Raw genomic sequence first — 19,905 nt, forward strand, 5'->3', positions numbered from 1 at the left:
AGTAATAATGGTTGTGTTCTCTTGCGTACTCTCACAAGTTTGGTCTGCGATGTGGTCGACTGGGTTTTATTACAGATTCTTATTGTAGTAGCACACATCTGACTGACTCTTTTTCCAAACTGCATATTGCAACCTGGCACTGCTGTTTCATTGATCAATATAGAAGAAAATTTATTCTCCCCTTAGTTGTTATCTGGAGAGGTCTAGAAGCATTATGTTATTCAGTCTAGTTCCTGAACAAACTGTGTATTTCTTAAAACCTGTTGGACAGGCTGGCTTGCTGCATCAGTCTCTTGCTGCTTTTTGCTGTTTCTGTAGTATAGTCTGGAAACCAGCAGGTAAGTTGCATACCATTGTGCTAGAGGCTCTGCACAGATATAAGAAAAGTCACTCCTTGCCTCAAAGAGAGCTTAGTCAAAAAAGACAGTAGACATTAATAGATCTTTTTCACTTTTTATTTTGTTCCATGTAGTTTCTTCCATATTGTATCTCAGCATACTTTCATCAGTGTTTGCTTTTTCTCGCTCTCTCCACCCGCAGCTACTGATTGTATTATTCAGTTTGCAGTGGAAGTCTGTCCTCTATGCAGGTTGGGGTTCTTTTGTTGGTTTTTTTTTTCTTACTCTCTTCCCCAGCAAAGTCAGTCCTTTTATATGCTGTACTCCTCTGCCTTACCTTGAGTCTCTCCTGAGACTCAACTAAAGGCCCAATATGTGGTGAACTAAATGTGGCAATCAGAGCCTACAATAAGTGGATGGGAGTCAGCCATGGTCAGCCCTTAAAAAGTCAGTCTTTCTATTTTTTTTTTAATTATTATTATTTTTTTCCCCTCCAGTTCCCTGGCTGATGCAATAAGGAGCTGGTGCACGTCTTTCCTTCCAGGTAGAAGAAACCTCTGAGTTCTGCTGGCTTTTCAAAGTGTACACATGAGACTTTCCCATTTTATTGATGGCTACAGGCCTGTGACTAGGAATGGTGGAAGTGACAGAACGTCTTGGGACTTTTTTTTTTTTGCTGCTCTGCTCATTTTATACCGCTGCATTTGAGTAGATCTTGAGCATTAAACTGATAAGGTGCTGGGCAGCCAGTATGCACAGTTTAGAGGGTCAGATGGTGTCATGGTTTAACCCCAGCCGGCAACTAAGCACCACACAGCTGCTCTCACTCAGTCCTCCCCACCCAGTGGGATGGGGGAGAGAATTGAAAAAAAGTAAAACTCATGGGTTGAGATAAAGGCAGTTTAATAGGACAGAAAGGAAGAAAATAATAGTGATAAAAATGACAATAATAAAAGAATTGGAATATGCAAAACAAGTGATGGACAATGCAGTTGATCACCACTCGCTGACCTATGCCCAGTTAGTTCCTGAGCAGCGATCCGCCCACCCAGGCCAGCTCCCTCCAGTTCATATACTGGGCGTACATTACGTGGTATGGAATACCCCTTTGGCCAGTTTGGGTCAGCTGTCCTGGCTGTGTCCCCTTCTAACTTTCTTGTGCCCCTCCAGCGTTCTTGGTGGCTGGGCATGAGAAGCTGAAAAATCCTTGACTGGGTATGAACACTGCTCAGCAACAACTGAAAACATCAGTGTGTTATCAACGTTCTTCTCATAGTGAACCCAAGACATAACACTATACCAGCTACCAGAAAGAAAATTAACTCTATCCCAGCCGAAATGAGGGCAGATGGTCTCAGTCTTCATTTGCTTCTTGCGAATTCTTCTTCAGAACAATGTGGATTAATAAGTTTGGCATTAATAAAAGCTTACAGAGTTTGGAAGGTGTGGGTATTAACTCGCTGAAGTGACCTCCTTGCTCTGTGCAAGTATTTTTGAGTTATTTTGGTTTTCTTGAAATCAAAGTTGCAGTTGGCATTTTCAATTGACCATATTTTAACATTGTCCTATATTGTTAGATAACCTATGCAAATCAGTGTAGATTTTTCTCAGTATAGCTTACCTGTCTCATGGTCAGGCAAGCGTATAAAAATGTGTGTTGCTAGTTCGGAGGTAGGGGTAAGTTGGTTTATATAAACAATGAAGTTTTTCTGAGGAAAATTACTTTTTTTAAATGGAAGGAAGTCTGTGGTTTTTTCATTGTAGCTGTTGTAAAATTGGGCAAACATTAACCAGTCATTTTCCTTTTAAACTTATTCTCAAAAGTACAGTGTACATTCTGCCCTTTTTGGGTCAGGATACAAACAAGTTAGACAATCTCTGTGTAACTTTTGCATAGGTTCTTTTTCTGCCTGACTGCAAAACGTGAACTGTGTATCTGAAGCAATTAGTAAAGAGAAATTGAAATGACAATGCAGAACCAGAGGTTTGCACTGTTTACCTCTTAAAAAGTTTGAATCGAGGATACCTCTTTTTTCTGTTATGAAAGTGATTATGTCAGGTTTGTTCTCTTTTAGTTTACAGAAGTTTAAAGGATGTAGAGCAGTTTTTTTCTCTTCAGTACTAGCTAGCTTCGTTACTAAATATTAACTAACTGGTATTCATTTAGCATAGTTAAACTGTAAAAGTGCTCTTGATTGCTGACGGTGGTTGGCTAGATAGTTTCTTAGAAAGTACTAAGAAGTATTTGGAAGTGGGTGCTAAAAGCACGTGAACAATGGTGGAGAGGGACAAGATGTAGCACAAAGAAACAGGAAGGTCCGTGGATACCATGAAGGGAACAATGGTGTGAATGTGGTCTTCTCTAATCTCTGGAAGATTTGGTCCCAGAAGACAGGTGAGACAGCTAGTGATCTATATAAATTCAAAGGTACTATTGATTCCATTGATTGTTATGTTAAACTGCAATTTTAGCATTTAATGTAGAGGGAAATTGAAGCTGAGGGCTTTACAAACCCTAAAGACCACTGCATTATTAATCTTACAACCATTTCCTTTGTCATGAGGAACATTTAAATTAATTTGTTAATTCTAAACTACTGTTAAATATTAAATTAGAGGTTATCTATGGCTAGGGAGGAGGTTGCAATGGTAAGTGAAAGAAGGACAGTTGTTAGATTGCATAATCCCCATTAGAGTTGTTTAAAAAAAACCCAAACAAACAAAAAAACCAAACAACCTTTCAGAACTAAAATACCTACCAAATGGTCGCAGATGCCTTTACCCAGACAACTTCATTAACCTTATATCCTTAAAGCAATATTTTGCAAAATATAAGGAAATCAGACTGCTCTGACCTGCAGATTGAGGTTAATTTTGCCATCAGTGGGAGGCCTGGGACTTGGTAAAGACTCAAGTTTCCAGGCCTTGAGCCAAGGAAAGTGGAATTCATGAGCTCAGTGTGTGGAGTATGTGTTTTTGAGGGACAAAACATGTAGGTCATGTTATTCCTCCATCACATTGGCTGGTTGGCTCAGAGGTAATTGTACCTTAAGGGCTTCTGCTCCTTTAATCCAGACAGTGGCAAAGCAGTAAAGGAGGAGCACAGAAGGCAAAACCATGATAACTTTGGCAAAGTCTCTACACAACAATTACTGTGGACAGTAACAAAATAAATAATTGCAGCACTGAAAATGGGTGAGGAGAGTTGGGTTGTCTAAGTCTCCAGTGATTGCATCCCTTAGTCTTCCATTTGTCTGGGATTGTTGAACATTTCCTTGTCATTGAGAAGTGAAGCAAGGAATTGGGCTTGCAGTATTCTATAACAGCTTAATGATGAAGGGGTGAGGTCAGTAAAATATAAAATACAGTTTTAAAGTAATGCTTATTCTGCTATAAGTGGAAAAGAAAAATGCAAAGGCATTTGCTACTAAGCATAGAAGAGTCTCTTGCTTAGGTAAAATGGCAATTTTTGTGTAGAATAGTCCCCAGTGGCAGAGGGGTAAGTATAAAAGTGAAAGGTTCATGTTTAGTTTTAGCCTTTGCACTCCTTCTCAAGGATGCTAAAAAGCCAACCTTTTAACTGGTTAAATAATCCCTAAAAATAAAACCATGGAACAGTGGGGGTGCACTTCACCTAATTTCTCACTGCTGAAAGTCTACATGAGATCAAGATTTCATAACGTAGGTGACAAATATAAAACATGGATTTGCCCCCATTATCTTTCCTTCCTATAATGTAAACTTCTTTCATTTATACATATATTGCCTTTCACTTAACAAGCTTCAATTTTGGCTTCAAAATTGAGGCTGTTTCTCTATGACTCCTGAGAATGGACTTCCTGCAGTACATGCCTGCCATCTTCTCAAGAATACCAGTTGTGGTAATAGGCACTACTCTCTACAGGTAACTGAGACCAGAACTCTGACAATTTATTTTCCTCCCCTGCCCCACCCCACCCCCGGAAAAAAAAAAAAAAAAAGAGTAATGACCTATATGTGTTCTATTGACTGCTTGCCATTTACCTATCTTCTACTAGAGTTTTTATTTTTGTAACATCCAGTAACAATAAGTGGATGTTGCATATAGTGACGTGCAAAACAATAGTACTTGTGAAACTGGACAGCTTGTCCTGGAGTTCAGCAAGAGGCCTTATTGCATTGCTGAACAAGGTTGATGAGATGAAAATCAAAGTTGCACCCACTCTAAATGTTTTGATTATAAAATCCTGACCAGTGGTTAGGATGCTGATACCCCAGTTCAACAAAATATTTAAGATCCTGACTTCTCTCTTCTGTTATGAACCTTGTGCACTTGGAAGTGAGAAAGAACTCCCAACCCCACAACTGCAAGGATTTTCTAACTGTACGTAGAAGAGGAGAGGGGGTGATTTCAAAAGCAAATGCTTAAAACTATGCTTTTACACTTTGCACCCTGCCAGGAGCCAAGTCCTCATAATAGTTTAGCAAGAGCATTACAAGCTGTTTCATTCAGAAAGGGAGGTAGCCTTAAGGAGAGACAAATCTCAGACTGTTTACAGTTCTGCTATGTTATACGTTGTTGGGTTTGTTTGTTGGTTTTAAAGTCTAATAAACCTGTTGCTATACATCTAATTGCATAGTATTTCCCATCTGAGTACTGTTGAAAATCCTGTCTTTTTATTTTGCTCCGTTAGAAATATATCTGATAAAATCCTTCAGGTCTACGTAATTCTGGTTAACATGTGTGTTTCAGAGCTTGTCATTCACCTTTGTGTTACTGGTCAGATGCAGGCTTGTGGTGATACAGAAACATAACCTTTAATTTGTCTGATGGATTGTGGTTTTGATTCAGTCAGTAGCAGCAGCATTCATCTTTCCCTACAGATGCCTTTGGCAGACAATCAAGAGTAAATGAATGGAAATTAAATCACTTAATTCTAAGCGATGGTCTTGCCAGGTAATTCCTGAGGAATAATGTAGAAGAGTGGGGAAGCTGCTGCTGCTGCTGCACTTGTTGAAATCAAATCCATCTCGTGGTTAGACCTGTGTCCTTCTCTGTAATTGCCTACACAGGACCCACTATACATACAGGACCTGAACTTTTAAAACCCTAAGTGTACACACAGCATGGCAGTGTTCATCCATCTTTGAAAGCATCTGTTGAGTGATGATGGTAAGAGTAAAACAAGAGCACTGTGTTGATTACTTCTATTATAATAATACCTGCATAAAGATTCCTGTTGTAGAGACAAATACATATAGTTATATAGTAATATACAGCTAATATACAGCCTGTCAGAGGCAGAACAGACAGCCGCTTCCCTTTGTAGTAAGAGGTTGCATTGGTGGTGGCTCTGGGGAACACCAGGACAGCTGTGGACCCTGGGTGGTCCTGCCAGCATGTGCGCTGCATGCCTGCAAGCCCTGTTGTTTGGACCTGGATTGGTTACTCTTGGTCTTAATTCCCTGATGCGTTTGCTACACAGACGCTTGAAGCAGCACAAGGAGCAGCAGGGGGCAGAGGTTCACATCTTGGGGTGGGGAAATGGGGAGGGGGGCGTAGTAATTAATCTTCCAATAGCTTTCTGACTTCTGCCTTCATAAACGGACCATGGAAGTGCAGTGTTGTTCAGTTGCTGGTGCTCAGGTGGACGAGGAGTCATTGCTGAGAGTGACCTGCTACCACTTGAGAGGGGTATAAGCTACGTGGGTAGCTCCGCCCTTCTAGGACAGCCAAATATGGCCCAAAATTGATTTAGAAGGCTGTCCCAGGAAAGGATCAGGATCATCTTGCCCGTAACTCTCTTGGTGAACTGTGGAGGGAGGCTTCCAGCAGTGATATACCCAAACTCCCTTGGAAGGGCTTTGTGTTAGGTCACTAAAGAGGGCTTCTTTCTTCTGAAATGTTTTCTTCCAGACACGTCTTAAGCATACCTTGATTTGAACAAGCTAACCTTTAACAGTAATTACAGACCTTTAAATCCTGACGACAGCCCAAGCCTGTGTGGGTCAACTGAGACCTTATCAAGATAGGTGCTGTGCTGAGATTTAGCGACCCATTCCAACAGTGGGGTGGGTGAATTTCAGGGCTCCGCTGTAGGAGAAATGCAGGCCCAGGCCTGCCTGCCAGAGAAGGGTACCTGCCCAGAGCTGGGACATGTGCCAAAGGAAAGGTTCTTGTTGGCACCAAAGCAAAGATTTCTGTGTTTCTGAAGGATGAAAGCTTCTTAGTTTAAGAGTAATTTATAACAGATGCAAAATTGAGCTAAATTAATTAAGATGAAAATTAATTCACTGGTTTGTTTTTTCCACTGAACTTTTTTTAATAGGGTTTTTCAACTGTGTAGTGTATTCGATTAATAGAGACTGTTTCTTAGAAGCAGCATTTTACAGTGTGATTTTGAAGTTAAAGAGCTACCTGCAATGTAATTGTTCAGGCCTCCTAGGCATTTACTTGTCAGTAAGGGCTTAATCCCTAGACCTTCATCTTCACTGCTGTTGGGGTGGCAAGTAGCATCAGAGAGACGGTATCACTGGGTTCCTGTCTTTAAGTAGGCAGGTGGGCTGCTAGAACACATAGTCACCTTTGGTTGCCTTTTCAGAGCATATGCAGCAGCTGTGTAATAATGCTCGGAGGCAGGTCCTGCTGATACGTCTGCCTAACTGCCCCTAGCATCAATGTACACGTGAAGGGACGAATAATCTCTGTTTCTGGCATTCCGAAGTCAAACCCTTTAGTTTCCTTAATGCATCCGAAGCTACACTCTTGCTTGAGAGTAGAGGGATGTCCTAGCTTTAATTCTTCGTTATGTATGAGGAGAGGGCAAGTGGAGTGGCTTTCTGCAGCCTTAAGAGAAGGCTAAGGGGATGGATACCTTACTGCTGTCCTCAGCTCTCTCATGGAGGCCTTACTAGAGGAGGTGGAGGCAGACTCCTCTCAGAGACATGCACTGTTGGGACGAGAGGCAACAGGAACACGGCATATTGGGAAATGTGTTTTCACCATGAGGGTGGTCAAACCCTGGGGCATGTGCACAGGGCTCCGGTCCCGAAGGCCCATCCTCAGAGATGCTCGGAAGTGGTAGGACGAGGCCCCGAGCACCCTGATCTAGTTGGCCCAGCTTGGTTGGATTGGGTGATCTCCCACAGTCCTTTCTAGCCTGTATTGCAGTTCTGTGCCTGAAGGCAAGGCCATCTCTCACAAGGTAACTTTGTGCGGTCCAGCTTCCGGATGCAATTTGCTCTCCGTTGGGATGTGCAGTATCGTATAACCCCTCCTTGCACATCAGCGTGGGGCAGCACAGGCCATGCTTGTCCCTGCTCCTTAGAGGAGGTAGGTCACAGGCATCTGAGCACCTGAATATCTGAGTGTGACAGAGGGGAAGGGAGGGGTAACTGGCTGACCTACCTGGTGTGCGGGGGGGGGGGTGAGGGTGCAGGTAGGTGTGCATGGATACTTCTCACAGGTTTGGGGCAGAAAGGATGGGTACTGAGGAAAAATGGCAGCAAAGAGCTGGGAGTGATCCCAGGCCCTTTGTGCTTGTCTTGGTCTTGGGGCTGCTGGTGTTTTGAGTCAGCCTTGATCTGTGCTTTCTTCCTTCAGACTCAAAGAGTAGGGTTGCTTTCCCAGATGTGGAAGATAATCAAGAAGTAGCACCATGAAGGGCAAGGGGAAGGAAAAACATTCCTTTCAAGGTCACAGAGACTATATTTGCTTTTACTAAAATTGTCATTGACTCTTAATTGTCCTTATGGAACATTAGCTTTGAAATTTCCTGCAGAATCAACTGCGTGCAAATCACTTTGTTCAACCAAACTTTTGACCTTTTGAAATACACACTGTAAAGTCCCAGGACACTAAGTATTTCAAACTTCAGATTTAAATCATGAAGCTATCCCCTCTGGCTAAAAAATAATTTTCTTTCATCTAAGTTGTATATGGCAACTTTTCAGTTAGCCCGCAGTGTCTCTCAATAAGGCTTTTATTTTTTCCATTCATGAAGATCTGACGTGAGTGTAGAAACCAGCTGGCTGAGTAAGTTGGATTCCACCAGAAGGTTTTTCAAAGTGACTTTAAAACAGTTGTTTCCAGACAAAGGACCTTAACATAATTTAAAAAAAAAAAGGTGTCAGTTAAGTATGCAGTAGAATAAAAGCTAAGTGGAAAAAATTAAAATAAACAATAGCATAATTTTAAAATAGTCGGGAGGAGTAGACAGGAACCACAGGAGACATACTGATTTAGATCAGCGGTTTTCAGCCTGTAGCCTGCAGATCTCTGCTCCGGGACCTACTTCTGAGGGGTCTGTGAGAGGAGATTGGGGGAAACACGCACGTGTATGCTTGACAAAGCAGGAGCCTGCTGGGCTGGGGAGAAAATATCTGGAAGAGTGAGGTATGAGGTAAGAATGGCCATTGCATGTCTTGGGAGAGCCAAGTGTTGCGTGCTGCAGAAACAGGCTGGCACTGCTGAACCTTAGCTAGTGAGCCTGGAGCTAAGCAGTGATGCTGGTTGTAAGGGTTTTCTGGTGTGGATGCCATGCTGTGCAAATGAAGCTGTGCTGCCTGGGGATCTGAGATGCTGTACCCATGTAGTGCTGTATCATGCTGTATGATCTTCCTCCATCTTTTTGAAAATAGGCTAGGGTTTTCTTCATTATGGTATGGTACAAACATGAAGATTGGAGGAGTCACCATCTTGATGACATACACTTGAAAAAGGTGCAAACAATGTAGTCTTTATGGATGTACTGAGATGAGGTATTCAAGGTAGTAGGTTTCCTCCTGCTTCGGGGCTTCAAAACCAACAAGATTGTTTTATAACTAATGCCACTATTGGGGCAGGTTACACAAGATGTCTGTCATATGAGATGTCAGAAGATGTTCCCCTCTCCTCCTTGAGTTAGCCCCCCATGAACTTTTTATTTCTGTTTCAGAATAGAATTAATCTCTACAAGCACCTACTTTTGACAAATTTAACGTAACTCATGTTGACATCCTCTCTTGTTGCTGTCAAACAGTCTTTTGTGAAACTGAATTAAGGCTTTATAGGGAATTGAATAGCTTCCTCTGAAGAAGGGAAAGAAGGAATCTCCCAGTATTTGAAATATGTGACAGAATACACACTGGGTTCTGTGTATAATCAGGCTTTCATCTATACCCTCATGAGAGTAGAAAAAAAAATTTTGCAAAGAGTTTTTAAGGTATGTTCTGAACTGACATATTGGTGATCAGAAATGAATTGTTACTTTAAATGTCTATGAAACAAGTCTCTAGTGACACTTTCAAAAAATTTGCTGTGACACTGCCTGCTTCTAAATGTGTTTCGTAAGACTTATAGTTGAATTGCTGCTGCTGCATAGGAACATGGGTTTTCATTTTTTTAAATGTCTTGTTGCATGTGAGCGTTCAGATTGAACACTCTTCTGTGTCCTCTTAAAAGTAAATGCATTAGGACTAAATGGTCTGCTGGCAACATTTTTATAATATGCTGAGCAGCAAAATTTTTATCAAAGGTCAGAGGTCCTGAAGTTGCTATGTCTGTGGAGGAGAGGTTGGTTCTCTTTTAAAATAGCATCCACTGCAGAAATTCTTGGTAGCGACAAGCCTGCAGGAAAGCAGAGCTGTGTGTTAGGAGACACTGGCAGAGGCCAACTACATGATGAGGATCCACCGCTCAAGCAGCGCTATAGCCAGTGCTAGTCAGGATTGGATTTGTGCACAGAACGCCATAGGGCAGGTTGCTTTGAGCCTTGCTCAGACTTCAGATTGATCAATCGGAGCATAAAATTCCCTCAGAAGTCAAACAGAGAGCAAAAAGAATTGGGACAAATGATAAAGGGTGCCACATAAGCAAAAAGAAACTTCTGAGTACGTTTGTTTTGCCTGACTGTGTGTAATAAATGGTACAACTATTTTTTGGGATCTGTGGCTCAGATCAATGTAGATATAGTACCTCATCATGCTGCATTCTTTTTGTCATCCCTGTGTAGGCAATCTTCTTGTAAAATTAACCTATTCGTGCCATTTCTGGATGTTTGGGGTTTAAGAATTGCTGAGTTCAGCAGAGAAATTTGAAGGCAAAGTTGGGTTTAGGAGACAAACAGAAGGACATTTTCCAGGTTTGTGTCAGAGCACTAGTTCTCACCACATATTTATAGATAAATTCTGAATTCTTCCCACTCCATATCAGACAAAAATCGACCATGAAATGAAAGACACTCAGTAAAAGTTATATGTCGTAGAGACATTTATTCAAAATAATGCCTTGGGTTTGGTGGAAATGAGTGTTTGGTACCTTGCAATACAACTAATGTGCTCACTTTAAACATGTATCATTACAGTTTTCCTTTTCAAGAATCCATAAAACTTGTTTGGAGAATTGGTGCCAATCTGTCTTCTGTTTGTTTTCTTGAACAAAATTTTATCTGGATTCAGGATGGCTGTAGACCAACTTTTATTTTTGAGGTTGGCAAAGTATGGGAGAGCTGGTGGATTTTGTAGAAGCTTAATAGTGATTATTTTAAAGTATTTTGACCCCATTCTGAATTAACTGAAATAGGAGAGGTTACTCAGGATAATTTTGAATGAGAGTGTGATCAGGTCTTACATTCTCAAAACTTAATTTTATTATGGGTATGACTGATTCTGAGTAAATACAGTGTACTATAGAACTCAACAGATCTTTCCCCTGAGATTTTTAAGACCTCTGGAGCTTTGGAAAATGTTTTCTAATGTAGAAGAAAGTTTTCTGTGAGGAAATGGAAAATAATGTAATTATCTTTTTTTTAAGCAAAACAAAAATTAATAATTTTTTTCCCTACTACCCTTTCTCCAACTGTGTTTTGTTTTCTCTCTCAGAGAAATGTGTATGTCTCTTTGAAGAGGTGTGAATGCTGAAGACGGCAACTTTAGCAAATGTTTTGTATGTTTAGCAGCTACCACTGTTGGTATCTCTGAAAACGAAACTAGTGGTATAGAAGACTAAATGTAGGCATCTAACTTTGCAAACGCTTGGGAGACATGCTGTTTATACATGACTTTCCTGTTTCCCCTATAAGTTAATATACCTGGCTAATAAATGCTCTACTGAGATTCTGCTGTAGCCTTCATCAGAGGTTACAATGAATTTAATCCCAGTACAAACTTCGTTTTCAAGTTCTCACAATGTCTAAATTCCCATATTCGTGTATTTTGGCATTAGCCTAAATACACCTGGTGATATAAAGCATGCATATAAATGACTGTTTATGACACTGTTTTAATGTTTATGGATATGAATAATTTCACTTTTAGTTCACTTGTACTCTTTGCATGTCCAAATACTGCACAAGGAGGGAGTTTACTTGTGATTTTAAATATTATTAAGTTCCCTCTTCAAAAGAAAATTAATATTGAAGTAAGAATCTGGGCCTCTAAAACCTTGACAGAAAAGAGATTCTATTTTAGATTGGTAAATCCACTCCATTTTTATATTCTTCTGTATCTGTCGAGAGACTACATAGTCAGAATCCACACAGACAATATTTGAACTTACAGTTACTCAATGATACTCAAATAAAATTATTTTGCTGTTCTGTTTTCCTTAGTAAATTTGTGTTCTATTTCTCACTTGTGAACTAATGGTAAGCTGCAAAGAGCTTTTAAAAATGCTATTATTTTTTTACCTATTGCAATGCTTTTATATTAGAAATCAAAATCTGAGCTAACACCTCCCCCCCCGGCAAGAGACTCTTCTGAAAGGAGTATGACAATTTCCCAGACAGGTGAATAGCCACTTCTAGCCACTGGGTTAGCAGATATAGGATCAGACTGAATAAGAGTTTGAAAGGGTTTATTCTTAGTTTAGATGGAGGCTGAGGCAGAATGGAGTTTAAGCACAGTCTTGAGCATCTGCTTTGTCCTAAGGTGAAGAATGGAAAAGCTGATGGTCACATTCATATTGTCACTGCCTGATTTTTGCGAGAATTCTTTAACGACAAAAAAATAGGGGGGAAGGGGAGAAGCATTAGAAAGAAAGGTGAGTATTTGTGATGTCTGTTTTAAGAAAGAAGAAAAACTGCTTCTTCAGAGAATTGGAAGTGACAGGGTCCGAATTTATCCTTAGTATTATCAGAAAGAGCAATGAAGGATCAGGATCACAGTTTTTCCATGGTGATTCTTTCATTTGTTAGTTTTTGCATTCACTTTTTTTGCTACTAAATTTAAGACTAATGAGTGGCTAGATCTACTAATTCCATGTCACATTTCTAGTCTTCTCATTTTGATATTCCTTCCAGCATTCAAGCAGTCTTCATTCTTACCTGATCTCTGTTCATTCTTTCATTACTACCCTGTGGTTCAGAAAGCATCCCCTGTTGTATACTTTCTTTTCTCGACATATTTTGCTTCTCCTTGTTCTGTTCCATACCAATATGTTGAGAGTTTGGGTAAAAATTTAAATTTCAATTCAGTACTTTAATGAACATTAGTACAGTAATTTTTTTTTTTTTTTTTTTCAGTTTTAAACTGTAGGCCTGCTTTAGTAGGATATAACATCTTCACAACAGTATCTTTATTTCTGTCACTGCAAATGTTGATTTGTATGGTGGTATTTGTAAATATTAATGCCATTGTCTAGTAGAAGGGAAATGATGGAAGTTGTTCATAGCAAAATCTACTTTTTGCTTATAGTTTAAGTTTGCTTTTTTAGTAAAAGGTAGTGTAGGTATCATTAGTCACGCAAACCCATATTTAGGAAGAGCAGAAAAAGGAGGAAAATAGCGTTGCGTGCAATCTACAGTGTGTGCTAACCTGTGGAGGAAAACAGTATTGTACGTCATCTACAGTTTGTGTTAACCTTTACTATCACTAGCTATTTAGATAGTCTTGTGCTGATAATGATGATCCTTGTTACAGGCAAATGCAACGGAAGCCAGAAGCACCTGCAGTCACTTATGCAACATATCGAGGTTCTGCAAGGATTAGGCAGCTACTGAAGAATCAGTCAGAAATGAATGAAAAAGGACAAGAAAGTACTGAGAACAGAAATGCTTCAGTAGTCAAAGAAAATGGAGAAATTCAAACAACTGTCTCTCCGAAATCAGGACACTTGATAAAAGAAAATGGAGATGGTGAGGGTAAAGATCACAAAGATGATGCCATAGTAAAGTCTTCTGCAGTTAAAATGGGAAGGAAAAAGCCTGGTAAAGCTCAGCATTGCTTGGGTAGCAGTAAACATGAAATAACTGCAAAGGTCACAACTTCATCTACTGAATCATCTCATGAGATAGACTTAAGATATATGCCTGCTTTAGCTGCAACAAAAGTTAAAAGGACATATTCACTAGATTCATTATTGTCATCTAGTAGTAGAAACAGTGAGTTCCTAACCAGTTCCACTTCCCAGATTACCAGTTCCCTTAAAATGAGTTCTGCAGACAACTTGGTTGGAAGAGAAGATGGACTGCTGGGAGAAGCAGAAGCTCTGTTTCAGGCAGACAAAAATGCCACGTCTAATTTCAATAAAGAAAATTATTGTAGTAAAACAGCTAGTAAGGAGTCCACAAAAGAAACACAGGATGATTGTTTACATTCTCCCAAATCAAAAAGTAAGACAGTTAATGGAGAATTACAGGTGAGTAAGGGAGAATTTTGCTGTAATCATCAAATAGATAGTCACTCAGAGCTAACGTTGGATGTCCAGATGCTTCATTCCAGTACCACTACATTTCAGCAGCAAGCAGATCAGCATACAGGTGGTGCAGATAAAAATAGTGATCCAAGAAAAAGTGATACACAGAAAATTGTCGCAGCTGTAGAAAGAGAGCAAAATCCACAGAACTTTCTTGCTACTGTTCTTTTACCTTTTAATGAACAAATACCCACTTCACTTAACATGGAGTCCAAAAGAGAAAAATGCATAGCCACAGGTAATCTAAGTACTTCAGTGTCATCTGTTAAAAATGATGAAGATGTAGTCATGGACAGGGGGACTTGTAATGAAGAACTGAGTGAGTTAGGGAAACCAGTGCACGTACAAAATGATCACCAATTAATCTGTGTGGAGAATTCTAAGGATGCTGCCACACAGCAGACTGGTTTACCTTGTCCAGAAGCTAAGGCTGTGGAAACAATGAAGGTTTTATCTGAGGTTGCAGTGGAAAACCTTGCCAATGTATCATCGTGCATACATGGATGTGAAAGTGTGAAATCTAACTTGGATAAGCTGCCGGTACCTCTCTCTGTAACTTATGAGTCGTCTTTTGAAACTGGAGGCTGTTCCTCAGCTTCCCTTCATCCTAGTTGGAAGTCCAAAAATATAGGGAAAAGAGAAGTCAGTTTAAAAGATGAGAGACACACACTTTCTCGTCCTGATCTTGAATATGAGAAGAACAAATCCTTTGAGCCTGTAGAGACGAGCCTCTCAGAAAACTCTATTTCTGTCCACAACTGTGGTCCTGTTTCCCTTGAAACTGTTCAAGACTTTCCTGCCAGGGCATTAGCTATACTCACAGAAAATAACGCAGCAAAGCCTGTGCCTTGCCCTTTCATCACCATTGACAGGACAGACAATCATACTCCTGCTTCTAAAATTGACAAGACTGGCATGACTGAGGTTGCTCTTGTTCCTTCTGAGTGTAAAGATTACGTCTTTGAACTTTCCTCTTATATTTCTAAGTCACAAGAAAAAAATCTGGAGGTTTCTCATTCTGCCTTGAGATATGGAGGAGGACCTTTGACCAACCATTCCGCTTTCATCAGTGAAAAAGACGTAGATGTAATTTCTGAATCTCCGCCCGTTTCTGAAGATGGGTGTATTAATTTTTCTTCCAAGAAGGAAAACAGTAATATGCCTAGGCTGTCACTTACAGTACATGATTCTTCATCTGACAACCAAGGAAAAATGCTTTCTTCTGCCACTAACTCTGAAAATGGCCAGACTGCTAGATGGTCTGCTGCTTCTGAACAGGATAGCTTTATTTTTCCAGCTGCTGAGTCTAGGAGAATAATCCCTGAGGACAGAATGACCAAGGTGCCACTTTGCTCAGGAGACCTGAGAGCTTTGTGCCCAGCTGGTTCTCTGGAACCTGAGTTTACTCCAGCTACGCTTGATGGCTCTGCTGCTGGAGTAGATATGGGGGGTGTTTGCATCCCCAAGCCCACTTCACCTACTCTGGGATCTAGAGAAGCCTCCAACCATTCCATTTCTGCCTTGGAAATGTTGAGCGTTACTCAGGGGAACAGTAATTCTTCCAGTCACAGAGCTAGTGATGGGGCAGAGGAGGCCTCATCCACACAACAGGCTGACAGCAGTGTCTTGGTAGAGGCAATGCCATCACCCATCTGTCCTTTGAAATCTTTGGAAGCGGCATCCAAGTCACCCTGTGCTGAGAGCGTGTGCAGAAATGCTGTGGGACACGTGATTCTTGGTAACCATGCTTCTGCTATCTCAGAAGCCCCTTCTGTGACAGATGATCAAACAGCTGGTGCACCTACTCAAATAGAGTCAAATGAGTTCTGTTCTGAGGAAGTATGGGAGGATACTGATACGAAGGGACAAGAACATGCTAAATTCCGCAATGGTGCTGTGTTTAAAAAAGCTGAGGAAATAGTGGACTCAGTTTTACACTTGGCTGTAGAAGAAATAATAGCAAAACAAGCCATTGGTGTCTGCCAGTTTTGTGGGAGTAAGGATAGCTTAATAAATACGGATATTCTAAATGATCAGAAAGCTGCAACTGTGCAGCTGGAAGCAGAAGAAATCCAGTCAGCTGTGCAGTCATTAAAACATTTTAATGAGAGCAGTGAAGGAGGCTCATCTTCATTTGCAGGAAATGAAACAGTGGATACAAATAATCAAGATGAAAAGATGCTATCTTACATCCCTGAGAAAATTGACCTACATAGTACACTAACACTAAAAGCAAAAGAAACAGCTGATGAGGTCATTAACTCAGCCAGACAAAAACTGGCATCTAATCAGTGGCAAGACAGTGAGAGTAAAAGGCCTTCTGAAAAGGTTGAGCCTAAACCTAAGGCCGAAACGCCAAAAATTCTAAACTTTGATGTGAAGTTACCTGCCAAAACACAGGAACCAACAGAGAAGAAGGAAACTTGTAGTGTAATGGTAAACTGTGAAAAGGCAGATTGCTCAGGTCCTCCTTTGCTTCCAAATAGTATGGAAAATGGCATAGATTGGCCCCAAAGAGGTGAAAAGATACCAAATAATGCATTTACATGTCAAACAAATGGATTTCTACGCACTGGTAGTTCAGCAAGGCTAGAATCAGATCTTAGGACACCAGCAAAAGAGAGACATGATAGAAAGCTGTATGAACATCAGGCTGCAACAGAAATGTGTGTCAAAGCTGGAGTATCAGCAACTAGTAGAAAATCTGATGGATCTTTACATTTAATACATAGAGATGCTACTGTGACTGAAGAGATGCTTCTGTTGTTGCAGTTAAAACATTCATGCAATAATACAAATATGCCAGAATGCACGTTGCTGCCAACTGTAAATGTTAACTTGTCATCTTTTATGCCTGATAAAGAATGTATCAGCATGCAGAGTGAATCCAAACACAAAAGCAGTCCTCGGGAATCTCTGGAAAACAGTGCAGAGGACAGTCCATGTACACACTGCAGAAGAGAGGCTGCAGAAGAAGTACCTGCACAAGTAAAAGCAACCTTAGAAGATTCAAAGGCAGTGGAGAGTAAAGAGGAACTAGCAGAAGGGTTAAGTGAAATAGTAGAGGTTAATACTGGATTAAACACACAGTTCATTGTACGTGAATTGTCTGTTATGGGAGAGGACAGCGAAGGGGAAAACTGTTTCAACACAGTCTTTGCCCAAGATAATGATAATTTGAAAAAGGTACAAATGAAGGATCGAGACATGGAGAGAAATGATCAGCTTGAAGGAAATGGTCTGGACTGCAGCGATGACATGAAGGAATCGACAGATCTTGTAGGCTTTTCCCCGCTAATTGAACAATGGGAGAACAATTCTTTTACTATCATTTATGAAGGTGCCCTTCAAACTGAGAACAAATCCGTCTCAACTGACAATACACAGACTGGTTCGCTTTCTTCTTCTGATCTGCCTTCGGATAATATAGATCATCTCATGTGCGAAAGAGCAAAGAATAACCACGAGTTAGCATGTCTTTATGGGAAGGATAACAAGTTGAATGAAGCAACAGATAGCCGTAGCTCAGAGTCATTTCTGAGTGTGGAGGCCAAGCGCTATAGAGTATATCCTTTCTCTTTGTCTCCAATATATGAAGATGACAGCTCCCAAGAAGACTTGCTTTCCACAGACATGTCGCCAGAAGGCCATCCTAGTGGAATATCTAAAGATAACACTGACCATGCTTCTGTGCTTTCCCTTCTGCAGTCGGTTTCTGAGCGCTTACAGTTTACTGCTCAGCTCAGTAAGGAGGAGGAGGAAGAGGGAGCGGAGGATGAGGAGGAGGAAGAATCATCATATGAAGAAAATATGTTTGATGTTGAGAGGGAAGGCGACTGTCTTCCCAGTCAATGGAGAGGGGATGTAAAAACAACACTTCAGTCAAATGACCAAAATAGATCTTTGTTTCCTGAACAATCACTTTTTCTTTCAAAAGAACAACTTGACTCTAAGGAGCAACCACAACTATTTCCAAATGCAGCTTCTCCCAGTCAAACACCTTGTAAGCCAGTTTCACAGAAAGCTGATGCCGCTCTAAAGTGTCCTCCTACAAGTGTGTACTACCAGTATTTGAAATCTTCCAACAATTGCTCCTCTGAGAAGGGGACCAGGTTTGGAAGCATTCTCCAGGATATGTTGCAGCCGAAGATTCATTGGTCTCAAGACAACACCATGCCAAAACTGGGAGAACTGTCAACGGTAAGATGTCATGTCATGTAATAATAATAATAATCAAAGTGATTAGCCCAGATTCAAAATTGCTGTCTCCCTATTCTCCTTCCTCCCTTTTAAAGGTTAATTCTTCTATTGTAAACAAAAGTAATTAGGCTGTCTAAGACCATAGTTAAAAAAAAAAAAGCCTTCTCAAAATAATTTTTAAAACATAGTATTCTTGGTTCAGCACACAGATGAAAGTGACTTAATTGTTAAAGAGAAGATGTGAAGAGAAAATGTAATAGGAAAATATGTCTAATAGCAAGTCTGTATAATAGCACAACACAGACTTGTCCATGTTAAGGACATTACAACCTGAAGATGATGGAATTGCCTTTTGTATGAAAATTGTTCTTTCATTTCTTCCACTTCTGAGGTTAGCAGAGCTGTATTGTCCAAAAAATAGAAATATCTGCTTATTGGGCTATTTGATTGTTTCATTACAGAGTCTTCTACAAGTTGTAGCTCAGTTAACAAGTAAATAGTATAGCTGTTTGCATAGACTAATATTTCTTTTTTTAGTTTATTTAAGGCAATGGCAGGTTGAGGGTATGGAAACAGTTCTTCCAATATTTAGAAACTGAAAATGCCACATGGACCAAATGCGTAACTGAAGAAGACAGTATTTCCATTAAGTTGGCAATATTTCAGTCTGTGTTAGAGGTCTCTTTTGGTTTTGCTGCTGTTAGGACATGAGTTTATTGTTTGCTGGGAAAAGGTAATATATTTCCAGAAGTTGTAACTTCCATAATGGTCTCCTTTCCTTTCCTTCACTTGCTGTTTCAGCTGATTGTTTGATTCTGTTAAACTGTTTACACTAACTCTGAATGACAGTGAAACAAATCTTGGTTGCTTCTCCTAGTGACAGTTGCGTACATTTCTAGGAATAGTGGACCCAGAATAGTCTGTCTATGCTTTATGCTACTGTTGTAGATGTTAATAGTTGTTTTCCATGTCCTTTCAATTTCAGAACCTCATTGACAGGGCAAGTCTCAAATACAATCCAAGGCCGGGAAGGGTAAGCAGAACTTGTCACATAGGTCAATATGATAAATGGAATAATTTATTATACCAAAACTTTTGAATGGAAAGCACCAGAAATTGTTAGTCTAGTTTTCTCTATTTTAATGGTACACATGCTAATAATGAGATTGTATTTATAAAAATCCTGCCACCAGTAATTTTACTGTATTTCTGTAAGCAATTCCAGTTTTAGTTCAGTAGAGTGTTTCATAAAAAAAGAAAATGTGTAGCATATCAGTTGAGTGGGCACAAAGTGAAATAGGTTTTATTCCAAGCAAAAAATAACTGTCTGCATTGTATGTTGAAATGGGCCCTCATTCGTATGCATTGTATGTTGTTTCAGATTATTATTTATGATATTTATGGTGACAAAAGTAAACAAGAAGTTCATTCGGATGTGCTAAATACCACGTCCTGGATCTTTCCCGTTGGAGCATTACTTAGGATAATTAGAGGATGGTAAGAAATCCAGGTCATATTTAAATAGAGTCTGTCCAAAAGACTGTATATGTGTTTCTCTTGTATTTTCATTTCTTTTCTTTATGACACACGTCTGATCTGCAAGAATGTCTTTTTCTTTCTTTATAATTAGACTGATACCAATGAAAAAAGCATTACACAAGGCTTCAAATGCTGCAGTACAAAAAAACCTCACATTGTTTCTCCTGGGATCTAGCT

The 19,905-nt window shown here is 40.1% G+C and overlaps 1 protein-coding gene across 1 annotated transcript in view; it reads left to right on the top strand.

Annotated features, from left to right (window-relative positions):
• The window catches only part of CRYBG3 (crystallin beta-gamma domain containing 3), a 97,609-nt gene that overhangs the window by 30,824 nt on the left and 46,880 nt on the right, over positions 1-19,905 (top strand). Inside the window, exons 4-6 of the mRNA XM_049824322.1 lie at positions 13,215-18,189; positions 19,175-19,222; positions 19,571-19,686. Of these exons, the coding sequence (XP_049680279.1) occupies positions 13,215-18,189; positions 19,175-19,222; positions 19,571-19,686 (5,139 nt within the window). The remainder of the gene's footprint in view (positions 1-13,214; positions 18,190-19,174; positions 19,223-19,570; positions 19,687-19,905) is intronic.

This window comes from Accipiter gentilis, chromosome 21 (assembly GCF_929443795.1).
Source record: "Accipiter gentilis chromosome 21, bAccGen1.1, whole genome shotgun sequence".
In the NCBI taxonomy this organism is placed as follows: domain Eukaryota; kingdom Metazoa; phylum Chordata; class Aves; order Accipitriformes; family Accipitridae; genus Astur; species Astur gentilis.